Here is a 21,559-nt window from a genome sequence, read left to right as displayed (position 1 = left end):
CTGGAGGCACTGTCCTAATGGTGGAGGGTGGAGGGTGGGTACATGAGCCCTGGGTTGGATCAGAGAAGGGAAGGAGTGGACGGGCCGGGAATGGGTCTGTCCGGGCCCACAGGAGGACCATCCTTCCAACCATGCCTGGAGTAGCAGTTCTGTCCCCAAGAACAAATGCCACGAAGCTCAGAAGTGATCGATCAAACAAACAGGGTTTATGGCAGCAGCAGAGAGCTGTTGAACCCCACCTGGCAGTTAATTAACGAGCTCATTAGGAGACGGGGTGTGTGGGGAGGGGCGGGGCTGCCTGCCAGCTCTGAGCTTGCAGGAGGTCCTGGGCCACACTCAGGCCGTGCACCCCTCCCAGGGGAGGAAGCAAACCCCTGGAGGCCTGGCTGGGGAGGGGCAGCCCTCTCCAAAGCCCCTAGACTGTGTTAGTTAGGACCGGCCCTTCTCAAGTGTAGCACGGGGCCTCACCAGCCTCCTGGGGTATACCCTTGGCTGCAAGGACTGGTGAGGCAGGGGCTGCCATGTGTACAGGCCTGGACGTGGGCATCTGAAGATCAGTGTCCAGATTCTGCCCTTGGTCTTGAGCTATAGGCAGTCTTCTCCAGTCTTCAAGTCTTGGGGAGGAGAGGGCTTTGGGAGCCCCAGGCTGGTCTCTGCGCCTTGGAATGAAGCATCTTCCCAGAGACTCCAGGTTGGCATCTCCCCTGCCTTGGCACTTCAGGGTTTTGCTGAGGGTGGTTTCCTGGGGCAGCCTCAGGCCCCCAAGTAAACCTCCACCAACCCTCCCACAGAGTGCATGCGGTAGAAGACCCCCAGAGGCAGGCCAAAGTTGACGATGGTGAACCACGTCCGGTAACCGTAGAAATCCTTTTCCAGCCCATTCTCAAATTCTGGGTGTATGCCAAATGCAGGCATCATCCATAGCTGGCGGGAGGGAGAGGGGGTTGTTGAGTGGGGGAGGGTTCTGCCACATCCCAAGTGCTCAGCTCCCTTGGTTCCTTTGGCCCTGCCCCACCCCATCAGCCTTGGGCTTTGGGAGCAACCTCCTCTGCCCCCATGTCCTCCTGTTCTCATTCCACAGAAGCCTGAGGACCCCCTCATTGGCTTGTCTGGGGCCAACCTGAACTCCAGATGCATCCTGAGCCCCGGGGTAGCCTCCATACATGACGTGGCAGGAATTCCCAGCAGGCAGCCTGGGGACTCCCCTGTACCCTGAGCTCAGGCTTCACTCTTCTGCAGTTACAGCCAGCCCCTCCCCTCCCACCCTCCTGATCAAATTCTACCCATTCCTCAAGCCCCAGATCAAACCTCCCTGAAGCCTGCCTTGGCCACTCGGGCCCATGCTTTTTTTTTTTTTTTTTTTACTGAGCTCCTAACGTACTTTAGAGCCAATTTATTACTTGTTCTCTCTATGGACCAGGGGGTCTCATATCTGGGGTGTTTTCAGGGCATCAGGGGTTGGGGACAAACAACCCTGCCACTTATAGGACCTTTGGCAGGTCAAACAACCTACACCCTGGTCTCTTCATCTGTCCAGCGGGGACAGTAACAGTGTCTTTTGTGTAGGGTTAAATGTGAAGATGTTGCATGGAGAGGTGGCCCTGGAACTTAGCAACCACTAGAAGCTAAGCAATTGTCACCACTGACTTTAATTAGAGATTTAAAAAAAATTTTTTTTTTTTAGTAGAAAATCAGACACTTGCACTTGCTGAGCTCTTCTTTTGACCAAATATAGTGAATGATGAGTTCAGCAGTAATTTTCTAATCGGTCCCCTGGTTCTCTCCAACTAGACAGGTAAGTTTCTGGAAGGCAGAAATGTTACCCATGTGTAAGGAGAATTCGCTCTCTGCTCGGCACATGTATTCGTGCTGGGCAGCTGGCAAGAGCTGGGGTTGACACTCCCTCTTGTCAAGCATCATCGTTCTAGTTAGAGAGAAGCATGTGACCTTGATGCATCACTTCTTGAGTCCTGAATCTACCTGCCACTACCACACCCGCCCCAGTCCCAGCCCAGCCACTCACCGTGATATTGCAGAGGATGAGGAAGAGTGAGATCTCCTTGAGAATCCTACGCTTCCAGTTGAGGTGGTTGTAGGAGTGGATATAGGCCAGGGAGGCCCTGCGCAGGTCCTGGCCCAACTCGAGCAGGGAGCCCGTGCGGGGAGGCTCGGCCTCGCACTTCCCTGCGGGGCCCTCCGGAGGCACCTCCCAGAGCGGCCGGCGGTGCAGGCCCTCGATGATGAAGAGGTTCTGGGCGATGTGCTGCAGGATGAGCAGCAGCGAGTAGGCCAGGATGAGCCGGTTGAGCAGCTCTTGCGGGTGAGTGGCCACAATGGCCACGATGGAGAAGTAGGCAATGCCCACCTGGCCCAGCGCGGCGCCCATCAGCAGCACCACGTCCAGGCTGCGGGTGGGGTTCTTCAGCGTGTCCAGCTCCCGCTCCTCCAGCCCGTGGATGGCCGTGCCCGCCAGGCACGCCAGGCTCATCGCGGGCAGCACAGCCACGTAGAAGGCGTAGTACAGGGTGAAGTACTGGCGCGCGATGGCCGGGCCGCTGGCCTCGATCTGGAAGAGCACGAAGACGCACACGCCGGCCACCAGCGCCAGCAGGCCCAGCAGCGGCCCGAAGATGGCCCCGTGCAGGTGGAAGGGTCGGGTGCCGGGGCGGGGGCCCGCGTGGGCTGCCAGGCGGCGGCCCACGTTCCTCCACATGACGAAGAGCACGGCACAGCAGATGAGGCAGTACTCGGTGCTGAAGGGGTAGAGCATCAGGTAGCCCTTCCGGAAGACCTCGCACACGGTGGCGTTGAGGCACAGGCAGGTGTTGGTCTCGTTGCCTGGGAGGGGGCGGGGTGGAGGGGCAGACTTCAGGAGGGGCCGGCTCCCAGGTCGCAAATCACTCCTGACCCCCTTTTGGAACATGCCAGAGGTAGAAGGTTCCCAGCCAGCTGCTCATTTTACAGCTGTGGAGACTGAGACCCGGACACAGAAACTGGAAATCCCAGAACGGTCTTTCTTTCCCAAAGGTCAGCCAGGAGCCAAGCTTACGTAAAGCATTTTAAACAGGATTCCTGGTGCCAAATGTCACCCCACAAATTGCTTGCCGGGCAAGGCAAACCTGTAATTTACATCGGAGGACCTGGCTGCCCCACCTGAGCCCAGATCTCAGCCTCAGCAACACACGCTTGGATGACAAGGACATCAGTGTCCTGGGAAAAGTGCCCTTCAAGACACACAGCATCATGGCCAGGGAAACGCTGGTGCTAAAAATAACTAACGTGAATGGAACTCAGACTTTGGTCTATACTTCCAATTTTTAGGAGAAGCAGGGGAGAGGGGAACAAATTAAACGCCTCCCCTAGGAAGCAACTGACAAATATCAATGTTATTAGGAAAAAGGAGACGGAAAGTGTCAACCCGACCCCTTGCACATTTGAACCAATGTCTGCGAAAGACATTTCCTAAATTGGTTGGAGAAAGTGGAATATCAATCAATAAAGAGGATCAGGAGGATGAAAAGGAATTTTGTTGGCAATTACACTAGCATGTGGTAATAAAGGAAAATACATTTATTTTTAGAGAGGTGCATACTGAAATGTTTTGAGATGAAATGACACCATTTCTGTAATTTACTTTCTGTACTTTTGCAAAAAATAAAATAAATGTGGCAAAATATTGATAATTGTTACATCTCCGTGATGGCTGTTCTTCAACTCATCTGTGTATTTGAGATTTTTTTAAAAAAATATTTTTTAGTAGTGCTGGGATTGTGGCTCAGTAGTAGAGCGCTCGCCTAGCACGGGTGGGACCTGGGTTCGATTCTCAGCACCACATAAAAATAAAGGCATCGGGTTGTGTCCTTCTACACCTAAAAAACAAATATTTAAAAAAATATTTTTTAGTGTTGGTGGAACTTTATTTTATTCATTTTTTTTATGTGTGGTGCTGAGAATTGAACCCAGTGCTTCACACATGTGAGGCAAGTGCTCTGCCGCTGAGCCACAACCCCAGCCCCAAGAGATTTTTTTTTTAATAATAAAAAAATCCATGATGTGCTTGCCTCAAATTCTCTTTGCACAGATTTTCTGAAAAATGTCAACAGACTGTGGACATGCCCACAGCATCCAGGCGTGCCATGATTTATGCAGTGGGTGTGTAAATGACTGTGCGGGGGCAGGCTGGGCTGTGGTCAGGGTGGGGAGTAGACTCACAGGTGTGGCCGAATCCCACGGATTGCCAGGTTCTCATGGGGTTTATGGGATACGGCTTCTAAGGTGAACTGTACAGAGAACTGGGCAAATGGGACAACCCAGGGAGTTTTTTTTTTTTTCCTGCCCACAAATATTCCATCCCTCATGATATACCTAGGTACCTAAAATTATATTAAGAAAACATTTATTTCAAGCCCCCCCCCCCCAATTTTTTTGTAAGTGAAATGCAAATACCACGGGTGGGGTGCATACCTGAAGGACTTCTCAGACTAGCCCAGCCAAGGATTAGTGGCTAGCTTACACAGGGCACCAGGTCCTGACGGGCACCAAGGTACCCAGGATACACTGCAGTTTTCTCTCTAATCATTATCTGGTCTCTAGAGTCGGCTCTAGCTCTACAACTGCTGAGCCTCCCTGGCTTGGGGGAGCATAGTGTGTGTGTGTGTGTGTGTGTGTGTGTGTGTGTGCGCGCGTGTGCGTGCAAGGCTCTGGTCTCTGTACCTGAGAACTTCTCCACGAGGGCGTTGAGCTCAGCCTCAATCTCGCGGTGCATGGAGTCATTGGTCACAGCCAGAATCCACAGCAGCAGGTTTGTGGCCAGCGTCAGCATCAGGCCACACCTGGAGGGAGGTCACACTCTGCTCACAGCGGTCTCCCGGGTGCCCAGTCCTCACCATAGACTGCGTGAGGGTGACCATTCGGTCTCAAAGCCTGATCCATGTGACATTAGGACTTCAGGAGCACCCAGCATAGGGACCACTGGGGATGAATCCCAGACCAACCCACAGTTTCAGGTCCTTGGCTGTGCAGGGAGGCTGTCGTGTGTGGGGGTCGGTGGGGGCACAGAAAACACTGCAAGGCTTTGCGGGGAGAGAAATCTTACCTAGTGAGGTTGGTCTGCACCTGAACGCAGTCCTTACAGTGTTTCCAGAGCACCCAGGTCTGAAAGAGACAGGACCTTGAACCCAGGGGCTGGTGGGTAGTGGCGCCATGGTGTGGATGCCCAGCTGCTGTGTGTATTTGCCATGGAAGACACAGTGAGGAAGTGTGGGCTAGAGTCCTGGCTCTGCCATTTCTTTGCCTGTGTGGTATTGGGCCAGTGGCAAAACATCTCTGAGTATTAATTGCTCCAGCTCTAAAAAAAGGGCCAAAATGCCCACTGTTATAGAGAAATGCCTACTTGGTGGGGGGAATAAAGGAGGTGATGTAAATGCAGCTCCCCATACAAGGCCTGGCGCACAGGAGAACTCTAGAGAGAGTTGGATGCCATTATGAAGGAGGCTTGTGTATCTGAGGAGTGTCCACGAAGGCACATGCCATGTGCTGATGTGGGTGTGTGGATGTGGACAAGGGCGTGGGTATCCTTGCAGGACTGTGGTGTGTGTGTCTACACCCTGGGTCTACACCATAGGTATTACCTATGTGGCTGTTTCTGGTATAATAGGTGTGTATGTGTGCTTATGGCCTGGGTGGGTAGGGTATGTCCCCAGGAGGTCTGTCACCTGGACGCCCATGAACATGATCTCGATGACGGGGAAGATAAGCTCCAGCTCTGACTTGCAGTGGATGTGGCTCATGTCGTAGCCCATGCGGAAGACGTTGAGGCAGATAGTGCAGCTGCCAAAGAGCACCAGGGAGCCTGGCCAGGCCAGGTGGGCATTGGCATCTTCCCCAGGACCGCTCTCCCTCCGGGGACATTTCCATCCACCCAGCACCCTGGCACTCACCCCGAACCCAAATGGGTCCCGCGTGAGGGTCCCGGTGGAGCACTGCGTGGGGCCGCCGCGTGGTGCCTGCGGTGTAGTAGAGGAGCCAGAGGAGGGACAGGGCCTTCAGCACGGCCAGCAGGATCCACACGTCGCCCAGAGTGACCGCCACGTTGTTGAAGATCATACTGCAGATGAAGGCCCCACCCAGGAATACCACGTTGAGGGCCAGCAGTCCTGAGAAGAGCTGCCCGGCCTTCTGGGCCTGCCGGTCCCGCCGCAACAGCAGGGAGAAATGTCGCACCAGCCAGGACTTCTGCTGGGGTGCACCGGGGGCCCCTGTCTCCTCTGCCCCCACGTTCCCGTGGTGCTCCTTGGCTGGGCCCGCTTCATTCTCCTGCACTTCTGCAGAGGGCATGGGTGGAGCCTCAACAGGAGCTGGAGAGGGACAAAGGGACCTGGGTTGGTTGTCAGGTTGACATGGGTTCCATTTCCATCCTTGTCCCTAACTGCTGTGTGACTTAAGGCAAGTTATTCAATCTCTGTGACTGGGACACTGAGAATAATAGCAGCTGCCCATCTATGTTATGGGACCCAAGGAGGTTGAACCAGACCAGGGAGAGGGAAATGCTCTGTGTTGGACATAAATGTAGGGGATTATGTCTACTGGCTGGAGGACTACCTCCCTCACCCCTGGCTGGGCTGCCCTACTTCCTGATTCAGTATCAAGGAAACCAGGGACATCTGTATAGTGCCTGGCCTGGGTACTTCCCAGGGCTATGGCTTTTCATGAACAAAAGGCAGCTTGCACCCCGCTAACTTCTGGGAGGAATTTCATTCCTGAAACTAGGGAGCACAAGCAAGTGTCTTCTCTGCTTAGTTGGGCTATGATTGCCTGGTGTTGTGTTGAGAAGGATCCTGAGGTTGAATCTAGGCTTGGTAGGAAAGAATGCTCTGATCTGAAATAATTTTCTATTGTGGGCACATGGACATATATAAATGAGTTTTGTAAGGTCTAGAAGATGCCTACTGGGTTCACAGTAGGAGTTCCTTCTGGAGACAAGATCAGGGAACTGGGATGGAAGTGGTAGGCTTTTCTCTACATTTAATATTCTAGTTTTTTAAAATGACACATTATTGATGTAATTAAAATTATTTTTAAAGCATATTGAGTTGGGCGGCAGTTCTAGGATTGATTTGTAATGTCTGTCAAGTACATAGGACAGGCCAGGATCAGCATGGATGCCATGCTCTTGACTTTGCCAGAACAGACTTCCGTCTGTTCCTCCTCATCTCTCCTCGCTGTCCCATGAATATCCAGCCTGACTTGGGACACTATCCTTGGCCTTCCTCCCTCCCCGAATATCTCTGGCCACTTCTTCACCTTCCCTGAGCTTTCACTCAGGACAGCTACTTTGTCACCACCAACTTGGGCCAGATCTCAGGACACCCAATTCCTGCAGCTCTGAGCCCAGCCTACCTGCCCCTTTGGGCATTCTTCCCAGTGGGACTGAGCCATGGTCGAGAGCAGGGATGATCTTGCTGCTTCTGCATGCTTTCCTGGTGGCTGGGCTTCTGCAGGTGCTCTGGGTTCGGGGCTCTGAGTGCACACGGCCCCATTCTCCTGTTTCCTAACATTCACTAGCTCATAGTGGTGTCCCCATCCCTGCATTTCCTGATGGAGAAATGGGCACCCCCTTGCCTCTCCCCTTTCCCTCACCTCTCCACAGGTGCCGAGCCTGTCCATGCCAGCTCCCACACTCCTTGGTTTTTCTCAGCCCCAACCACTACTACTCTATTTAGAGGCCCCTCCACTCTCTCCTGCACCTGGCCTTCCTGCCCATGGTGCCTGTCCATACTGACAGCCCTGCAGAGGCAACCAGTTGCCCTTAGTGTAAAGTCCAAAGCAGCAGCCGTGGCCTGAATGGCCTTTCAGAGCCAAATGAGACAGCAGGTGTTTATATGGGCCTGGTGCACAATGCACTCAAGGCAGAGCAGCCATTGTTATTTCCTGGTCTAGCCTCAACTTACCTCTCAAGCATGGTCCTCCGGCTCCACTCCCCTGCTCACAATCTGAACCATCCTGCTGCAATTCCCAGAATGCTCTCTGCTCTTGCTCACCTCCTTGTCTCTGCCCACACCTGGCCCTTTGCCTCCAATGCCCATCCCTCTTGCCCCTTGGTGACGACAACTTGTCTTTCAGGACTCAGCAAAGACTTACCTCTGCTATGTGGCTTTCCCCGACCCGTGCTCAGGCTGGGTGAGGACCGCTCTTAGCACTCCCACCCACCCCTGTGGATTGCTGGCACATCACCCAGCATGCTCTATCTGAATTAGCCCTACTTTTTTCTGTCTTTCCCTTGAGACCCTGAGCTTCAAGAGCTTCAGTCTTTTTCTCTGCACAGATTCAGGAGATCTTCACCACACTGGGCTCTACAATGTAGCCTCTCTGGGTCCCCATTCTCCTACGTACACCCCCAGCAATATCACACCTTCTGCTCTGCTCTTCTGAAGCAAATGGAATACTAAAACTTTGGCCTCTTTTTGAGATTTTACAAATGATTTTCTCCCCTCTCCAAGTCCATTCTGTCATCGTTGGCTAAATTCACCTACCTGTTCAGGTCCTTGGTCACACTGAGTACCTGCCCTCCACATGTGTCCAGGCCCAGGTGAAGGCTCCACATTTCTTTTGTGGTGTCTTGGCTTCTGCCAGCCCTCCTGGAACGGCTGTGTCTCCTGCCTCCCTGCCAGCTCCCACCCGTGGCCCTCCTCCATCCTCTTCACCCCTGGAAGCCTTCCCTCTTGCCCCAGCTGCTGGTGGCTGTTTGCTAGGTGGCCACTCCTCTCTGTCAAGAGTTTGTGTGCACTGTCAGGCATGCTATGAGTACCCTCAAGGTCAGGAGCTCCTCCAGGGTAGAGACCAGTCTTACTTAACTCAGATCCCCCCAAATCTAGCACAGTGACAATGGAGTTTACAGGAAGCTTGCAGCACCAGAGCTGTGGACAGAGACCCTCCCCATTTAACCCATTCCATCCCAATGTTGCCCTAGCGGCTTCCAGATGATCGTTATCTTTTCCTCCCAGGCTCCCCCGCCCAGACTGAGTAAGGCAGGGGCTCCCTGGGACACCTCCCTGCTCCTTTTCTGCCAACCCTGGCAGCTCCACTTCACCCTTCCCAGAACCTGCCAACCCCTCTGTGATCTGGTTATTCTAATGTTGAAGAGCTCAGATTCTGGCATTTTCTACCTTTGTGATCTTGGATGAGCTATTTAGACTCTCTGTGTCTCAGTGTCCTCGTCTGTAAAAGGAATATACAACTATGGAGTAGTAGCACTTGGTGCACAGGAGATGAGCAGTGATTTCTTGGATGAATAAATGAAGGAATTAATGCATAAAGCCTCTGTCACAGGGGTTTTGTTAGAATTAAATGATTTAATACACACAAGTAGACGTAGAGCAGAGGATGGCTCAGAAAGCCCTCTGTGTTAGCTATTTGTGCTTTTTCTTACAGTTATTTTGGGGTCCTGGGGAAGAGAATTTCAGGAGTGGTTTTTGCTGGGACTGCAAAAACAGAGGGGACACTGATTCCTGGTCCTCTCCCTCAGGGCTTTCGCCCTGGGAGTACCTCGTCCCTTAGCGTTTAACACTCCAGCAACTGCAGAAGGGAACTATCTAAGGGATGAGTTAGGTTCACCTGCTGGGCAGGGTGCGGTGGTGGGCAGGTAGGGGTCACGCAGGGACCCAGGGAACCAGTGCGCTTGGAACTGACAAGGACTCTGCCGCCCCCTGGCTCGCTCTTGGCTCGACGCCAGTCCAAGGGAGGGCCAGGACATCAAACTGGTTTATGGATGGAGGTAAGAGGCGGGCGATGAAAGCCGCAGAACTGCCCGAGCCACGGGACTAAGAGCATAGGACCAGCTCCAGAGGAGGTTGCTGAGAGTGGGCATGGATGCTTTGGGATTTCTTTCCCGGCCATTCCAGGGACTGCAGGCCAGGGGCAACGGCTACCGACGTGCTCCAGACCCCAGGCAGCTCTGATCCCATACCCCTTTAACCGCCTATCAAGGTTTCTTGCTTCTTCCTGGCCTCCGCGCCCCCTTTGAGCTGTGCGGAGCGCACCCTGCTGATCCCTGTGCGCCCCAGTGGGCGGAAAGGGGGTGGGCGCAGAACCCGAGTTGAGGTCTCAGGCAGAGAGGGGCTAACCTCTGGGGGAAAGGAATCACCGCTCCCGGGTCGCCCTGTCCTCTCGCAGCAATCCCTGCAGCACCTAGTTCCTGAACCCCGCTTTGGAAACAGAGGGTGCCTAAGTGTCGGGGCGGGTCCCGCAGGAATGTTCTACCAGCGGTCGGAGGGCGCTGCGGTGTAGCTACGGCCCAGGGAGCCTTACCTGAGGACTGGGCAGGCATCGCCGCGGGCCAACCACCAACTGGGGCACAGCGCCGACCTTCCGTCCAGGTGAGGTCCAGCGCTCGCGACCGATGCCCTCCCCCCCGCGGGAATGCGCAGCCGCCGCTCAGGCTCCACGGCTCATCGATTTTTCTGTTGACTTTGGGAATCTCATTAATCCCTCATTAATTACTTTTCCAGGGGCTCAAGCCCAGACCAAGGAGCCAATAGCGAGGCGGCTGGACTGGAGGGAGGGCCGGGAGGAGGTACACGCGCGGGAAGGCAGGGTCACCAGCCGGCGAACCGGCCTTGCGATCGCAGCCTGCCCTCGGGATGGGTGGAGTGGGGAACAACGTCCTTAGATCCTCAGTAAAGGGTTCAGGACACATTTTCCTCTGGTGGCCAAGTTGAGACTGGGACCATTGCGTCCCAGGTCTGGGGTCACGTTTTTCCTGGACCCTACTTAGTTAGCATCAGGCCCTCCTGTGGCCCACTTTGCAGGACCCTCCCTCTTCCTTAAAGCAAAAGCGAACTTTGGGCTGAAGACACCCAGACAAAGCTTCATTCTGACTGGGCAGGAGGCGCGATAGGAGGCTGGGGAGAAGGCAGCCTCTTGCGCCCTCTTCGTTTCTGGCTGTGGCCTCTGAGAACCACTGGGCTAATCCTGCAGGGTCCAGGCAGCATTCCTCTGATATCCCCTGTGCTCCAGAAGCCACTGCTCCCACAAATGCCATGTTCTCCCTTCCCAGCCCCCAGCTCAGCCATGGCCCCCAGTCTCTCTGGCTGGGAGGTCAGGGTTTCAGTCTCTAACTCCTCTGGTCTGCCTGCCTGCCTGCCTGCCTGCCTTCCTTCCTTCCTTCCTTTCTCACTCGGTCTTTTTCTTTCTACTGGCGATGGAACCCAAGGGTGTTCTACCACTGAGCTACATCCCCAGCCCTTTTTATGTTTTTTAATCTTGAGATAGGGCCCTGCTAAATTGTCCAGGCTGGCCTTGAACTTGAGATCCTTCTGCCTCAGCCTCCCCAGTCTTTGATATTGCAGGTGTGTAGCACCATCCCTGGCTACCCCTTTAGCCTTTGGCAAAGTAGACACCCTAACTCTCCGGAAGCCCTTCAGAGACTCCTGTGGAGAGAGTGGGTTTAAGGAGATCCAAGGGTGGGGACCCGACTTTCCCAAAGTCCTCCTAAACTAGAACCAATCTGTTTATATCTGTGTTATAAACTTGAGTTCCTAAGATTCCTAAAACATTTTGAGGGGAAGAAATGTTGTGCTGTTTATGGTTAATGGCTATAGGTGATTCAGTGGACAGGAAGGATAACTTCTAGTGGAGACCAGTAGCACAGTAGAGTAACTGATTCATAACAAATCATTGAGTCTTTCCAAATAGGAGAAAAAAGGATTTTGAATGCTCCCAACACAAAGAAATGATAAAGTGTGATAGGATGGAGGTACCAAGTTCCCTGATCTGATCATGACACATTATATACATGTACTGAAACACCACACTGTGTACCACAAACACATACAATCCTATGTCTCAGTTAAAAATATATTAATAAAAAGATCTGCTTGAAAAAAGTTTGAAAATTATTCTTCTTAGTAGAAAGGCTTTGGCTCTCCAGTTATGCAACCTTGGGCAAGTCCCTTTACCTCTCTGGGCCTCACTTTCCTTCTTTGTAAAATGTGGACATTGGACTGAGTAGTGCCTCACCTTTCTGGTGGCTAGAGACACATAAAAACATTATTGCATGTGTATGTCACCTGAAGATAAAGAAAAGAGGAAGGAGGCAGCTTGAGAACGCCATCCAAACCCATCCCCCACCACCACCCCGTTACCCACTGCTTAGATGGCCTGTAACTCAGACTCAATTCACCCGGTGAAAAGTTGGAGGCCTGAAAATCTCAGGTTTTCCCGCTCTGCCTGCCAAGTTTCTCTCCTATGACAACTTCAGATGGGGCAGCTGAGACAAGAAGTAGGGGACCGGATAAATGGCAGGTTTATTGGTTCCCAGCTCCAGACAATGGACTGGCCAGGCCACAGGCTGGGAATAGGGATGGAGCCAGAGCTGGCACTTCCAGATTCTGCCTGATCCTAGGACTTCAGGGAAAGGCCCCTCCTCCACCACTGCCCGAGGCCCCAGGATCATGCCAGGGGTGAAAGGGCATGTTCTGATTGTGATTTAAAAACTCATCCTGAAAAAATAAATTTTTTTTGTGTGTGTGTGTGAAAATTCCACTCTGGAGCCAGAGGGGTCTGGTGACTATGACTCCCACTCTAGAGTTGATTCCAGAGGAGCTCTGGACATGTGAGCGGATCCCCATCCCCCAAGTCTCTGTCCCAGGCTTCAGGACAGCACGTAGACCTCCAGCAGGCTGGAGACAGCGTGCATGCGGTAGAAGATCCCAAAAGGCAGGCAGATGTTGACGATGGCCGCCCAGAGAGAGTAGCCGTAGAAGTCCACCTCCACGGTATTGCTGAAGTGAGGGCGGGCCCCGAAGGCTGGCATGATCCACAGCTGTGGGGAGAGGGGCACATCAAGGACTGGCCTGGAATGCACCTGCTGGTCATTTCTGTGGGCTCTGTGGAGTATGAGAGGATGGGGACCCCAGCCTTCTAGTTTGGTAGACATAGAGGGCTGGGTGTCATCCAATGGCAACCTCCAGTGTCTTAGACAGGGCCTGTCACTCTCTAGAAGTGTTTCAAGAAGTGTGCCTAACTAAACTTGCCCAACCCAGGCTAGGCCTCCACTAGGCGGCCACCTCTCCCACCCTCTTAGCCAGGCTCACCTATGGCACGGAAATTTCAATAGGTGATTGAAGAAATTGGCTCAAACATCTGAATCAGCAACTAGAGAGATGTGTGCATGGGGTGCTGGTGACAGAATCAGTCAGACCCAGGACAAAGGGTTCAGACCTCACCCAGATGGCTACGGCACCCTCGCCCTCCATGAGCTCTGACTTCTGTTCCACCCGACCCCTTGTCCCTTTCCCAGGTCTGGGAGGCGGTGGAAGCCAGAGCCCTTCCTCACCTCTGGCTAGGTGCTCAGACAGTTTGAGTGTGGGGTATGAGGCAGAAGACAAAGACGGGCCCCACCCCTGCACCAATTAACTACCCTTTTGGGCACTTGGCAGCCCTCTCTGAGCCTGTTTCTGTCCTATAAAATGAAAGAGATGAGATGATACTGTCAGAAGTGATTCAGGCTCAGGTACTGGGAGGAAGAGCCTCCCAACCTGTAACCTGGAGGGTGGGCACCAAAGCCAGCTCGAGGCATTGTGAGATTTTTGAGCCTTATTTTTTCTACTGGTGGGGTCATAGATTGCTGATGCACTTTTTAAAAGTGAAATTGACAAGGCTGGGGTTGTGGCTCAGTGGTGGAGCGCTTGCCTTGCACGTGTGAGGCACTGGGTTCAATCCTCAGCACCACATATACGTAAATGAATAAAATAAATGTCCATCAACAACTAAAAGAAAACTTGTAAAAAAATGTGAAATTGACTATCAGAAGTCTCTTGCATGGGGTCATACCATATCTATGGGGACAAGGACTGCACAGGAAGTTGCTGGTAGGATAGGCGGTCTTCATAGTGGGACTGCACTTACACGTCTCTGTAGGGTTGTTGGTATATTTCAAATAGGCAGAATTTCATGGGGCAGAATTTACTCTGTGGATATTATTCTATATTGGGATATATATATATATATTTGTTCTGGAATCCAACCCATGACTTTGCACCTGCTAGGCAAATGCTTTCACTAGTCTATACTCCCAGCCCCCTAGAAATACCCATATTAAGGATGTTTTTATATTAGGGATATTTTTCTATGGGAGGGTATAGCCAAAAGGATTGTTTTTATATTGAATCAACTTTTTTTAGAGGTGTTTTTTTCCTACCTGGGATGCACCGTTGTCCCTTGTCATACACAGGGAATTGGTTCCAGGAACCTCCCCACTGCCTGCCATGGATACCAAAATCCAAGGATGTTCAAGTCTCTTATATGAAATGGCATAATATTTGCATATTTCTTCTTGTATACCGTAGATTATGGTACTCATGTAATGTAATGTAAATGCCACATAAATAGTTGTTATACCATATTGTTTAGGGAATAATAACAAGGACAAAATAATTTACCAGTTCAGTGGATTTTTTTCCTTAACAGTTTCCATCTGATTGATGTGAATACTAGGACATCGAACCTGCAGGTCCAGAGGGCTGCTGAACCCACCTGGGTACATTTTTTATACTGGAGATTTCTGTACGGAGGTCACTTCTACCCTGGAACATTTCTATACTGGGTTGCAGGAAAGTTTTGGGGGTGCACTTCATCGTGACCACCCGGGCAGTTTATTTGTACTTGGTAAAGTGTGTTGCTCTTAGTAGCTGACTTTGTTTGATTACTGGGGAGGGGACAGCTGTTGCACACACCCCGTGTGCTTCCTACAGCGCCTCACACTGTACTTTGTCAATAGAAAACAACAACTCACACCTATGCTGGTCTCCGCTGCTTCCTGATGCTGCTCCAGTTATTCTGAGAAGCAGGCAGGTCACAAGTTCCCAGGAGCAGTCACACCTCCCACCTACGGGTGAGGGCCCCGCCTCCCACATCAGCTCCCAGCCCTCTCACCTCTGCCCAGCCCCATGTCAGCATTCCCTGGACCCCTCCAGCTACTTCTGCTAAGATTTCATTCTATGCGCCTAGAGATGCAGTTTGCCCAAGGGCTGCAGTGACCCTCTCTGAACCTACTCCTTTCCTAGAGAGCTCTAAGACTCTCCAGTGGGATGCAGGGGAAGGCAGAAGGCTAAGGGAACCCGAAATGGTATCTTCCTTGGCCTCCTCCCCTGGCCTTCTCCCTGCCCCACCCCCTACTCCCCAGCTACTCACAATGACATTGCAGAGCAGGAGAAACAGAGAGATGTCTTTTAGGCACCGGCTTCTCCAGTGGCCCCGAGGGGCCAAGATGATGGCCCCTGCTTCCTGAGGTCCATCTGAGCTGGGGCTGACCAGCCTGGGGATGGGTGGGCAGGCAGGCAAGGAGTGGAGGGCATCCAGGTTCGCAAAGGTAAGGCCTTGGCAGGGCTCTTTGGGGAGGGTTTCCTGAGGCTCAGCCCCGGGTGGTCCCCGGTGGAGGCTCTCGATGATGAACACATTCTGGAAGGTGTGCTGGGCAATCATGAGCAGAGCGTGGGCCAGGTTCAGTGCCCCCAGCAGGTCTCTGGGCGTGCCCACCACCACGGCCACAATGGAGTAGTAGGAAATGGCGTACTGACCCAGGGCGGCGCCCATCAGCAGGGCCACGTCCAGTGTGCGTGTGGGGTTCTTATGGTGGTCCATGACCCGGCGGTCAAAACGGTAGATGACGGAGCCGCTCAGGCTGACCAAAGTCATGAGCCCCAGACAGACGATGTTGAAGCTGTAGTAGGTGACCAGGGCCTGCTGGGTGCGGCCGCCCTCTCCACTCACTTGGACCTCGTAGATGATGAAGACGGCCAGCCCCACCACGAAGAGCACCAGGCCCAGCATGGGGCCAGCGAAAAATGTCTCTCGGAATAGGCTGACCTGGGAGGGGCTGTGGCCGTGGCCGTGGGGGGAGGCCAGCAGCCGGCCCACGTTCTTCCACATGACGTAGAGCATGGTGGAGGCGAAGAGGCTGTACTCGACGTTGAAGGGGTACAGGTAGAAGTACCCCTGCTGGAAGATCTGGCAGATGGTTGTGTCGCAGGGGCAGGGGTCTCCTCCGACGGCGCTGCCTGCACGCTCAGCTGTGGGGAGAGGGACACTGGGCTGGACTGCCCTTCCAACTTTCTGGAGACAACTCACCCCTGGCCTGAGACCATTGTAAGGGCAGGGACTCTCTGCCCATCACCACTGGAGCTCAAAGGACCTGGTGCGTTCATTCATTACGCAACTATTCTTTGAGTACCTACTATGTGCCAGAGGCTGTGAAACACATCGGTGCTCAATTAAAAACACATTTGAACCACAGAACCACCCACTTCACCCCTTTCTAACCCTTTGATCCCTCACCACCTATAATGACCCCTGGCTCCCTAAGATAGTCAAGTTCTGGTCCCCTTAGAGAGTGGCCTTCTTGGGATCCCCTAAAGTCCAGGCATCTGAAAGAAAAGAAGGCCAGCTGCCATGCCCAGGTCTCCACTGTGCCCTTCCACACTGAAAGGAATCTTGCCTCCGTGCCAGCGTGTGCTTTGTAGGATACCTTAGGCCTTGTCAAATACCTCTTTTGGATCCCAGAATCCTCCCAGCTGGATTTTGCAGGTAAAGAAGCTGAGAGTCAATGAGGTCAAGTGACGTGTCCTATTAGGGAGAGCTGGGACAAACTATCTGACTTCCAACACAGGGAAGGTCCTTCTCAGCAGGCCTCTCCTACCCCACAGGTCAACACGTTAAGTTGACCACCCCCATGGGCTGGTTTTAACTACTCTCAGGATCCTGGGATATGCTGGGTGGCCCTGTATCAGTCCTGCGGCTGGGGCCTCCCTGGGGGCTGGGACCACTCTCTGTTTCCAGACCCCCCATGGGAGTGTGCACAGGCATTAGTCTCTGGTCTGGTCCTAGCTAGTGGGAGGACCTAAAGAAGCCCAGAGAGCCAAGACCCAGGGACTGTGGGCCCTGTTCTTACTTAGGTAGCACACTGGTTAAAAGACGGCTCTGAGCACTTGGGCCCCAGTGTCAGATTCTGTGACCTTGGGCATCTATTTAACTTCTCTATGCCTTCGTTTCTGCACCTGGAGGAATATTAGTAGTTCCCAACTCCACGGGAAGTTGTGAGGGTTAAATAGAGTGTTTCAGACACTTAGCACTCTGTAGGATATAGAGAGCTCAGGAAATTGTCACTGTGTCATTGTGACAGGATGGTTATTTCTCACCTCCACCTCCTTCCCAGGCTTTCCCCTCTGATCGCAGGTTCTCAGAACCACTCTTTCCCCCTTCCCCTCTCTCCCCAGTTTGATGATCCTTGCCCTTTCTTCTGGGTGGCATGGGACCTGGTAATGGGGACAAGGCTGCATCCTCAAGAATGAGATGCCCTCCATACTCCTCCTCCTCGTCGCCTACACCCACAACACCTAGGAGCCGGAGGAGGCCCTGGCTTTGTCTCCAGGCCCTGTGAGGGCTTGGTTGATTGACTACAGATCCACAAAGCACCTAGCCTCGGGTGGGGTAAAGAGGCCTTGGGGTGGGGTAAAGGGGAACTCACGGTCAGGGGTGAGGCGGGCGTGGCTGGTGTTGCTGTTGCCGTGAGCACTGCTGTAGGAGTGAGCCTGGTGCACAGACTCGTCCACCACGGCTGCCATCCAGATGGCCAGGTTGGTGGTAAGAGTGAACATGAGCCCACACCTGTTTGGGGATTGGAGGGGAAGCAAAGAGGCTGGTGAATATGTGGTTCATCTTGGGTCCCTGGCAAGGTGGAGGGTTGGGAAGCTCTCCTGAGAGGTGGTGTTGAGAAATGAAGGTACAGCCAGGTCCCTGTGAACGGGGAAGCTGAGTTGGAAAGCCACGCTTAGCCTGGCCTGGATGCCAACAAAGGGAAGGCCAAGGGTGTCTTAGGCCCCATGCTCCCCACCCCCCAGGGGAAAGCCCACAGCACAGAGTAGCAGAAACCAGGCTGACGCAGTGGGGGCCCTTGGCTGAGCAGAGGGAGGAGCCATGCCCAGGGGGGAAAGCCCTCATCTCTCATGCCAGGTGAGCACTCCGGGCAGGCGTTGAGCTGCGTTCTCACCGAGTCAGATCCAAGTGGACATGAATGCAGTCTTTAGCGGAGACCCAGAGGAAGTAAGTCTGTATTGAGAGAGGAGGGAGGATCATTGCTCTGCAGATGGGCTAGATCCAGGCTCCCATGTCCAGATTGTTCTCTACCCCAGGAGCCTTACTCTAACTTATCAGGTTTATTGTAGATTTACAAAAAACTGGAAATATTTTCTTTCTACTCTATGGTAAGTTTTGTATACAGGTATTGTCTCTGTTCTTTGAAAGTTTATCTCTGGTTTTGATTTTTTGTTGTGGGTGAGGGGGCAGTGATGGAGAGGCAAATAGATTTTTCACTACCTAATTATTTATTTCTGGGAGTAAGGCCAGCTAAGCTACAACTACATAAATATGTTAAACTGTGGAAACCTGGGTGGCAGAGGTGGTGCCACAGGGGAAGGCACCATCCATGTGATCATTAGGGTCATGTTGCAGGCACGCTGTCTTCTGGTCCTGTGTAAAACTTCCTGCCTCAACTCAATCATATCTTTCAAAATGGTGTTTGTGTAACAAATTTAAAAATTAATTGAAAAAAGAGAGAAATTGAACTTGTTTGAAAAATCCAGTTATAGGATGCCCCACCTCCTGAGCAAATACCCAACATAGCAGCTATGCCCCCCCCCCCAAAAAAAAAAAAAACTGGCTACACTGAGATGGATGCCCTCTATGGGCACCCAAGGAGGGCAGGCCAGGTTCTAGCAGATAGGGCTGGTGTCTCTACTCACACCTCTTAGGTGTTAACAGTTGGCACTATTTAGGTTAAAATAAAGTTGCAGCACTCCTAAGTAGGAGCTCACATTTAGATATTACCTCATTACACAGTGCATCCACATGCCTGGACTCACGATCTCGGCTACAGTCCTATTCCATTTATTCAATTGCTCAGGGTGGAAGTTAGGGGCAGTTGGAACCCAGGACTCCTGACACTTGCCAGGCATTGGCTCCTTTCCACCACATCCAGGGACACTCCTGCCACCCACCTGGACAATGACAAACACAGCCTGGATGAGGGGGTGCAGGATCTTGATGGCTGACTGGCACTCAAAGAAACTGGAGTAGTAGCCAGTCTTGAAGACATCCATGACAAGAGTGCAGATTCCAAACAGCACCAGGCCACCTGCAAATCAGGGGCAGTGGGTGGTGGTGGTGGTGGATCAGAGAGCCAAGAGAGAAGGCTTCTAGAGTGGAGGAGAGGGCCAGAGCCTGGGTAGCTAGGCCAGTGGGTGCAGTCAGTGGTTGGATGTTTGGGTGGATGGATGGATGAATGCAGAGAATGAGAGGATGGATGAATGGTCGGGGGAACTGGTGAATGGGCAATGAATGAATGAATGAATGAATGAACAAAGGATGAATGCATGATTAAGTAGGTGGATGAGTGATGTCCTATTGTGCGTCCCTTTCAGGGACTGCAGAGATAAAGAGAAGGGACCTGGACCAGCTCATTCAGCTACCACTGTCTTGTTTCCCCTACTCTCCATCAAGAACTGTGTCGTGTCCACCTCTCTCCAAATCCTAAGACAAGGCAAGGAAGTCCCCCTCCATCCCTCTATTCATCCCTCCTTCAGGTTCCCCTTTCCCTCCCTCCCCTTCTGTGGTAGCTCACCTCATCCTCGGCCACATCCAGTCTTCCGGAGGGAACTTCTCCCCCCTCTACGCCAATGAACACTCTGCAGGTGCTCCAAGAGCCCAGGCCTAAAGCTCCCCGCTGTGCCCACTGCACCTCTGTCCCCCCCCCCCGCCCATTCTCCGCACCTCGGAGCCAGATGGGGCCAGCATGCGTGTCCCGGTAGGGCACAGCGTCCGGGCAACGCACAGTGCGGAGGAGGTAGAAGAGGATCCAGAGGACGGTCAGCAGCATCATGGTGGTGAGCAGCGCGAACACGTCGGTGTCGTACACAGCCACCTTGTTGAAGGCACCCCCGCTGATGAGCGTGCAGGCGAGCAGCAGCACGTTCACCGCCAGCAGCACCGACAGCAGGCGGCCGCCCTTCTTCCACACCTCGCGGGGGCCGGCCTGCGGTGCAGGCGGGATCTCCTTGAGGCCCGGGGTCGGTTCCTCGGACATGGTGGGGGCGATTGCAGGAGGTTGGAGCGGTCACTGCGAGGGAGGGGTCACTGCGAGGGAGGAGTGAAAGGACCCCAGGTCAACCCCGAGAGCTATCCTTTCCTCATCTTATCTCTACATTTGTAGGCCAGTGAGTTCCTAGCCCGTAGGGTGAGGGCTGGAGCGCTGGACACGGGTGTGTGTGTGGGGGGGGGGGAGAAAAATCGGAGCCTGCTCCTCACCCGCTCCCGGAAAAGAGAAAAGCAGCGGTAAATGTTTGGATTCCATTCAAGGTCCCCACTTCCAAAATCCCATAGTTGACTGGCCCAGGACACGCACCTGACTGGGCCGGGAGCCCGCGCGGCGTTGGGGGTCAGGTGGCAGCCAGCGTCTCCTTTCTCCCACGCCGGGACGGACGGGTGCTTTATACCCGAGGGGACAGGGTGATTTACAGCAGCAGGAGCTCAGCTCCATAAACCTCTCAGACCCACTCACATGATCCATCTTTTCTGCGAACTGAATTTAGGGAAGAGCGCGGGAGCCAGATAAGGTGAGATTTATATTTACCTACGAAGAACTGCCCTACCCTGTCACCCAGGCACGGCCAGGCTCGGGCGCGGCCTCACATTGAAGCACTCAGAGGGCAACCCTCCCACCAGGTCCGCTGCGATCTGGTGCGCAGCGATCGCGCCCACCCGGAACCCCCATCATGCCCCAAGTGCCTGTCGTTGACACTTTGACACTCTCCTAGCCCAGGCGCATCTTATACCTTTGATCTTGGTTTCGGCCCGAGATCTGGGCACCAGCCCCCTTTTCCCCACCTGCCCACACAGTGATCGAAGTTCCTCCTTCCTCTATCGCTGCCCCGCTCCGCTGCTCCGCGGGATGCTAAGTCTGGGGCTTGGGTACCAAGTTCCCACGCGGCGCGTATTCTGCTTCCAGTCCTCTAGCGCCCTCTGCTGGATGATGGCTGGTCGGCCCCTCTCAAAGGATGGCTTCCAGGACTGCCGCGTCCTACTAGCTGTCTTGCCGAGTGAGTCCTCATATTCCCTTTAGTCCCACTGTCCTGGGTTAAGGTCTGCACCTTCACCCCGTCTTCACCTTCCCTAGCCCTTTGCCCTTTCCTTTGACGGGTAGAGAAATCGGGAGCCGCAGCACTGGAAATGGATGAAGACGGACCCTCAAACTGTCACCAAACTGGGCCTCATGGGTCGGAGCACTGCAGTGGGCACTTTTGGAGTGAGGTCAGGGCCTCACGTGGTTTGCCCTTGTGCGCTGAGAAGCAGGGTGTTTAGGACCCAGGGGAAGCCCGAGGGCGGCTCCCTGGGCAGCGGGAGGTCCCCCACCCTGCCCGCCGCCCTGACGAGCGGCTCAGATGTCTTGGTAGCGGCTCTGGCGCTCCGCACCCTCCATCTGCGGCCGCGGGGGCTGGTGGCCCTGGCCCCT

The 21,559-nt window shown here is 53.6% G+C and overlaps 2 protein-coding genes across 2 annotated transcripts; both read right to left on the bottom strand.

Annotated features, from left to right (window-relative positions):
* Positions 1 to 753: 753 nt before the first annotated feature.
* On the bottom strand, positions 754 to 7,960 carry Otop3 (otopetrin 3). Its single transcript, XM_077801300.1, has 7 exons — positions 7,950 to 7,960; positions 5,940 to 6,376; positions 5,715 to 5,851; positions 5,096 to 5,154; positions 4,714 to 4,832; positions 2,024 to 2,838; positions 754 to 924 (listed from the first exon to the last, which is right to left on the bottom strand). Exons 1-7 carry the CDS (start codon positions 7,958 to 7,960, stop codon positions 754 to 756), a joined length of 1,749 nt encoding a protein of 582 aa, XP_077657426.1.
* Positions 7,961 to 12,649: 4,689 nt separating this feature from the next.
* Otop2 (otopetrin 2) lies at positions 12,650 to 20,134 on the bottom strand. The gene is made up of 6 exons (XM_026404890.2): positions 19,822 to 20,134; positions 19,050 to 19,186; positions 18,044 to 18,102; positions 17,522 to 17,661; positions 15,190 to 16,067; positions 12,650 to 12,820 (listed from the first exon to the last, which is right to left on the bottom strand). The coding sequence occupies exons 1-6, from the start codon at positions 20,132 to 20,134 to the stop codon at positions 12,650 to 12,652; spliced, it is 1,698 nt and encodes a 565-aa protein (XP_026260675.2).
* Positions 20,135 to 21,559: the final 1,425 nt, after the last annotated feature.

The sequence above is a fragment of the Urocitellus parryii genome, chromosome 7 (assembly GCF_045843805.1).
Source record: "Urocitellus parryii isolate mUroPar1 chromosome 7, mUroPar1.hap1, whole genome shotgun sequence".
NCBI classification, from domain to species: Eukaryota; Metazoa; Chordata; class Mammalia; order Rodentia; family Sciuridae; genus Urocitellus; species Urocitellus parryii.
This window is presented reverse-complemented; position numbering and strand designations above follow the sequence as displayed.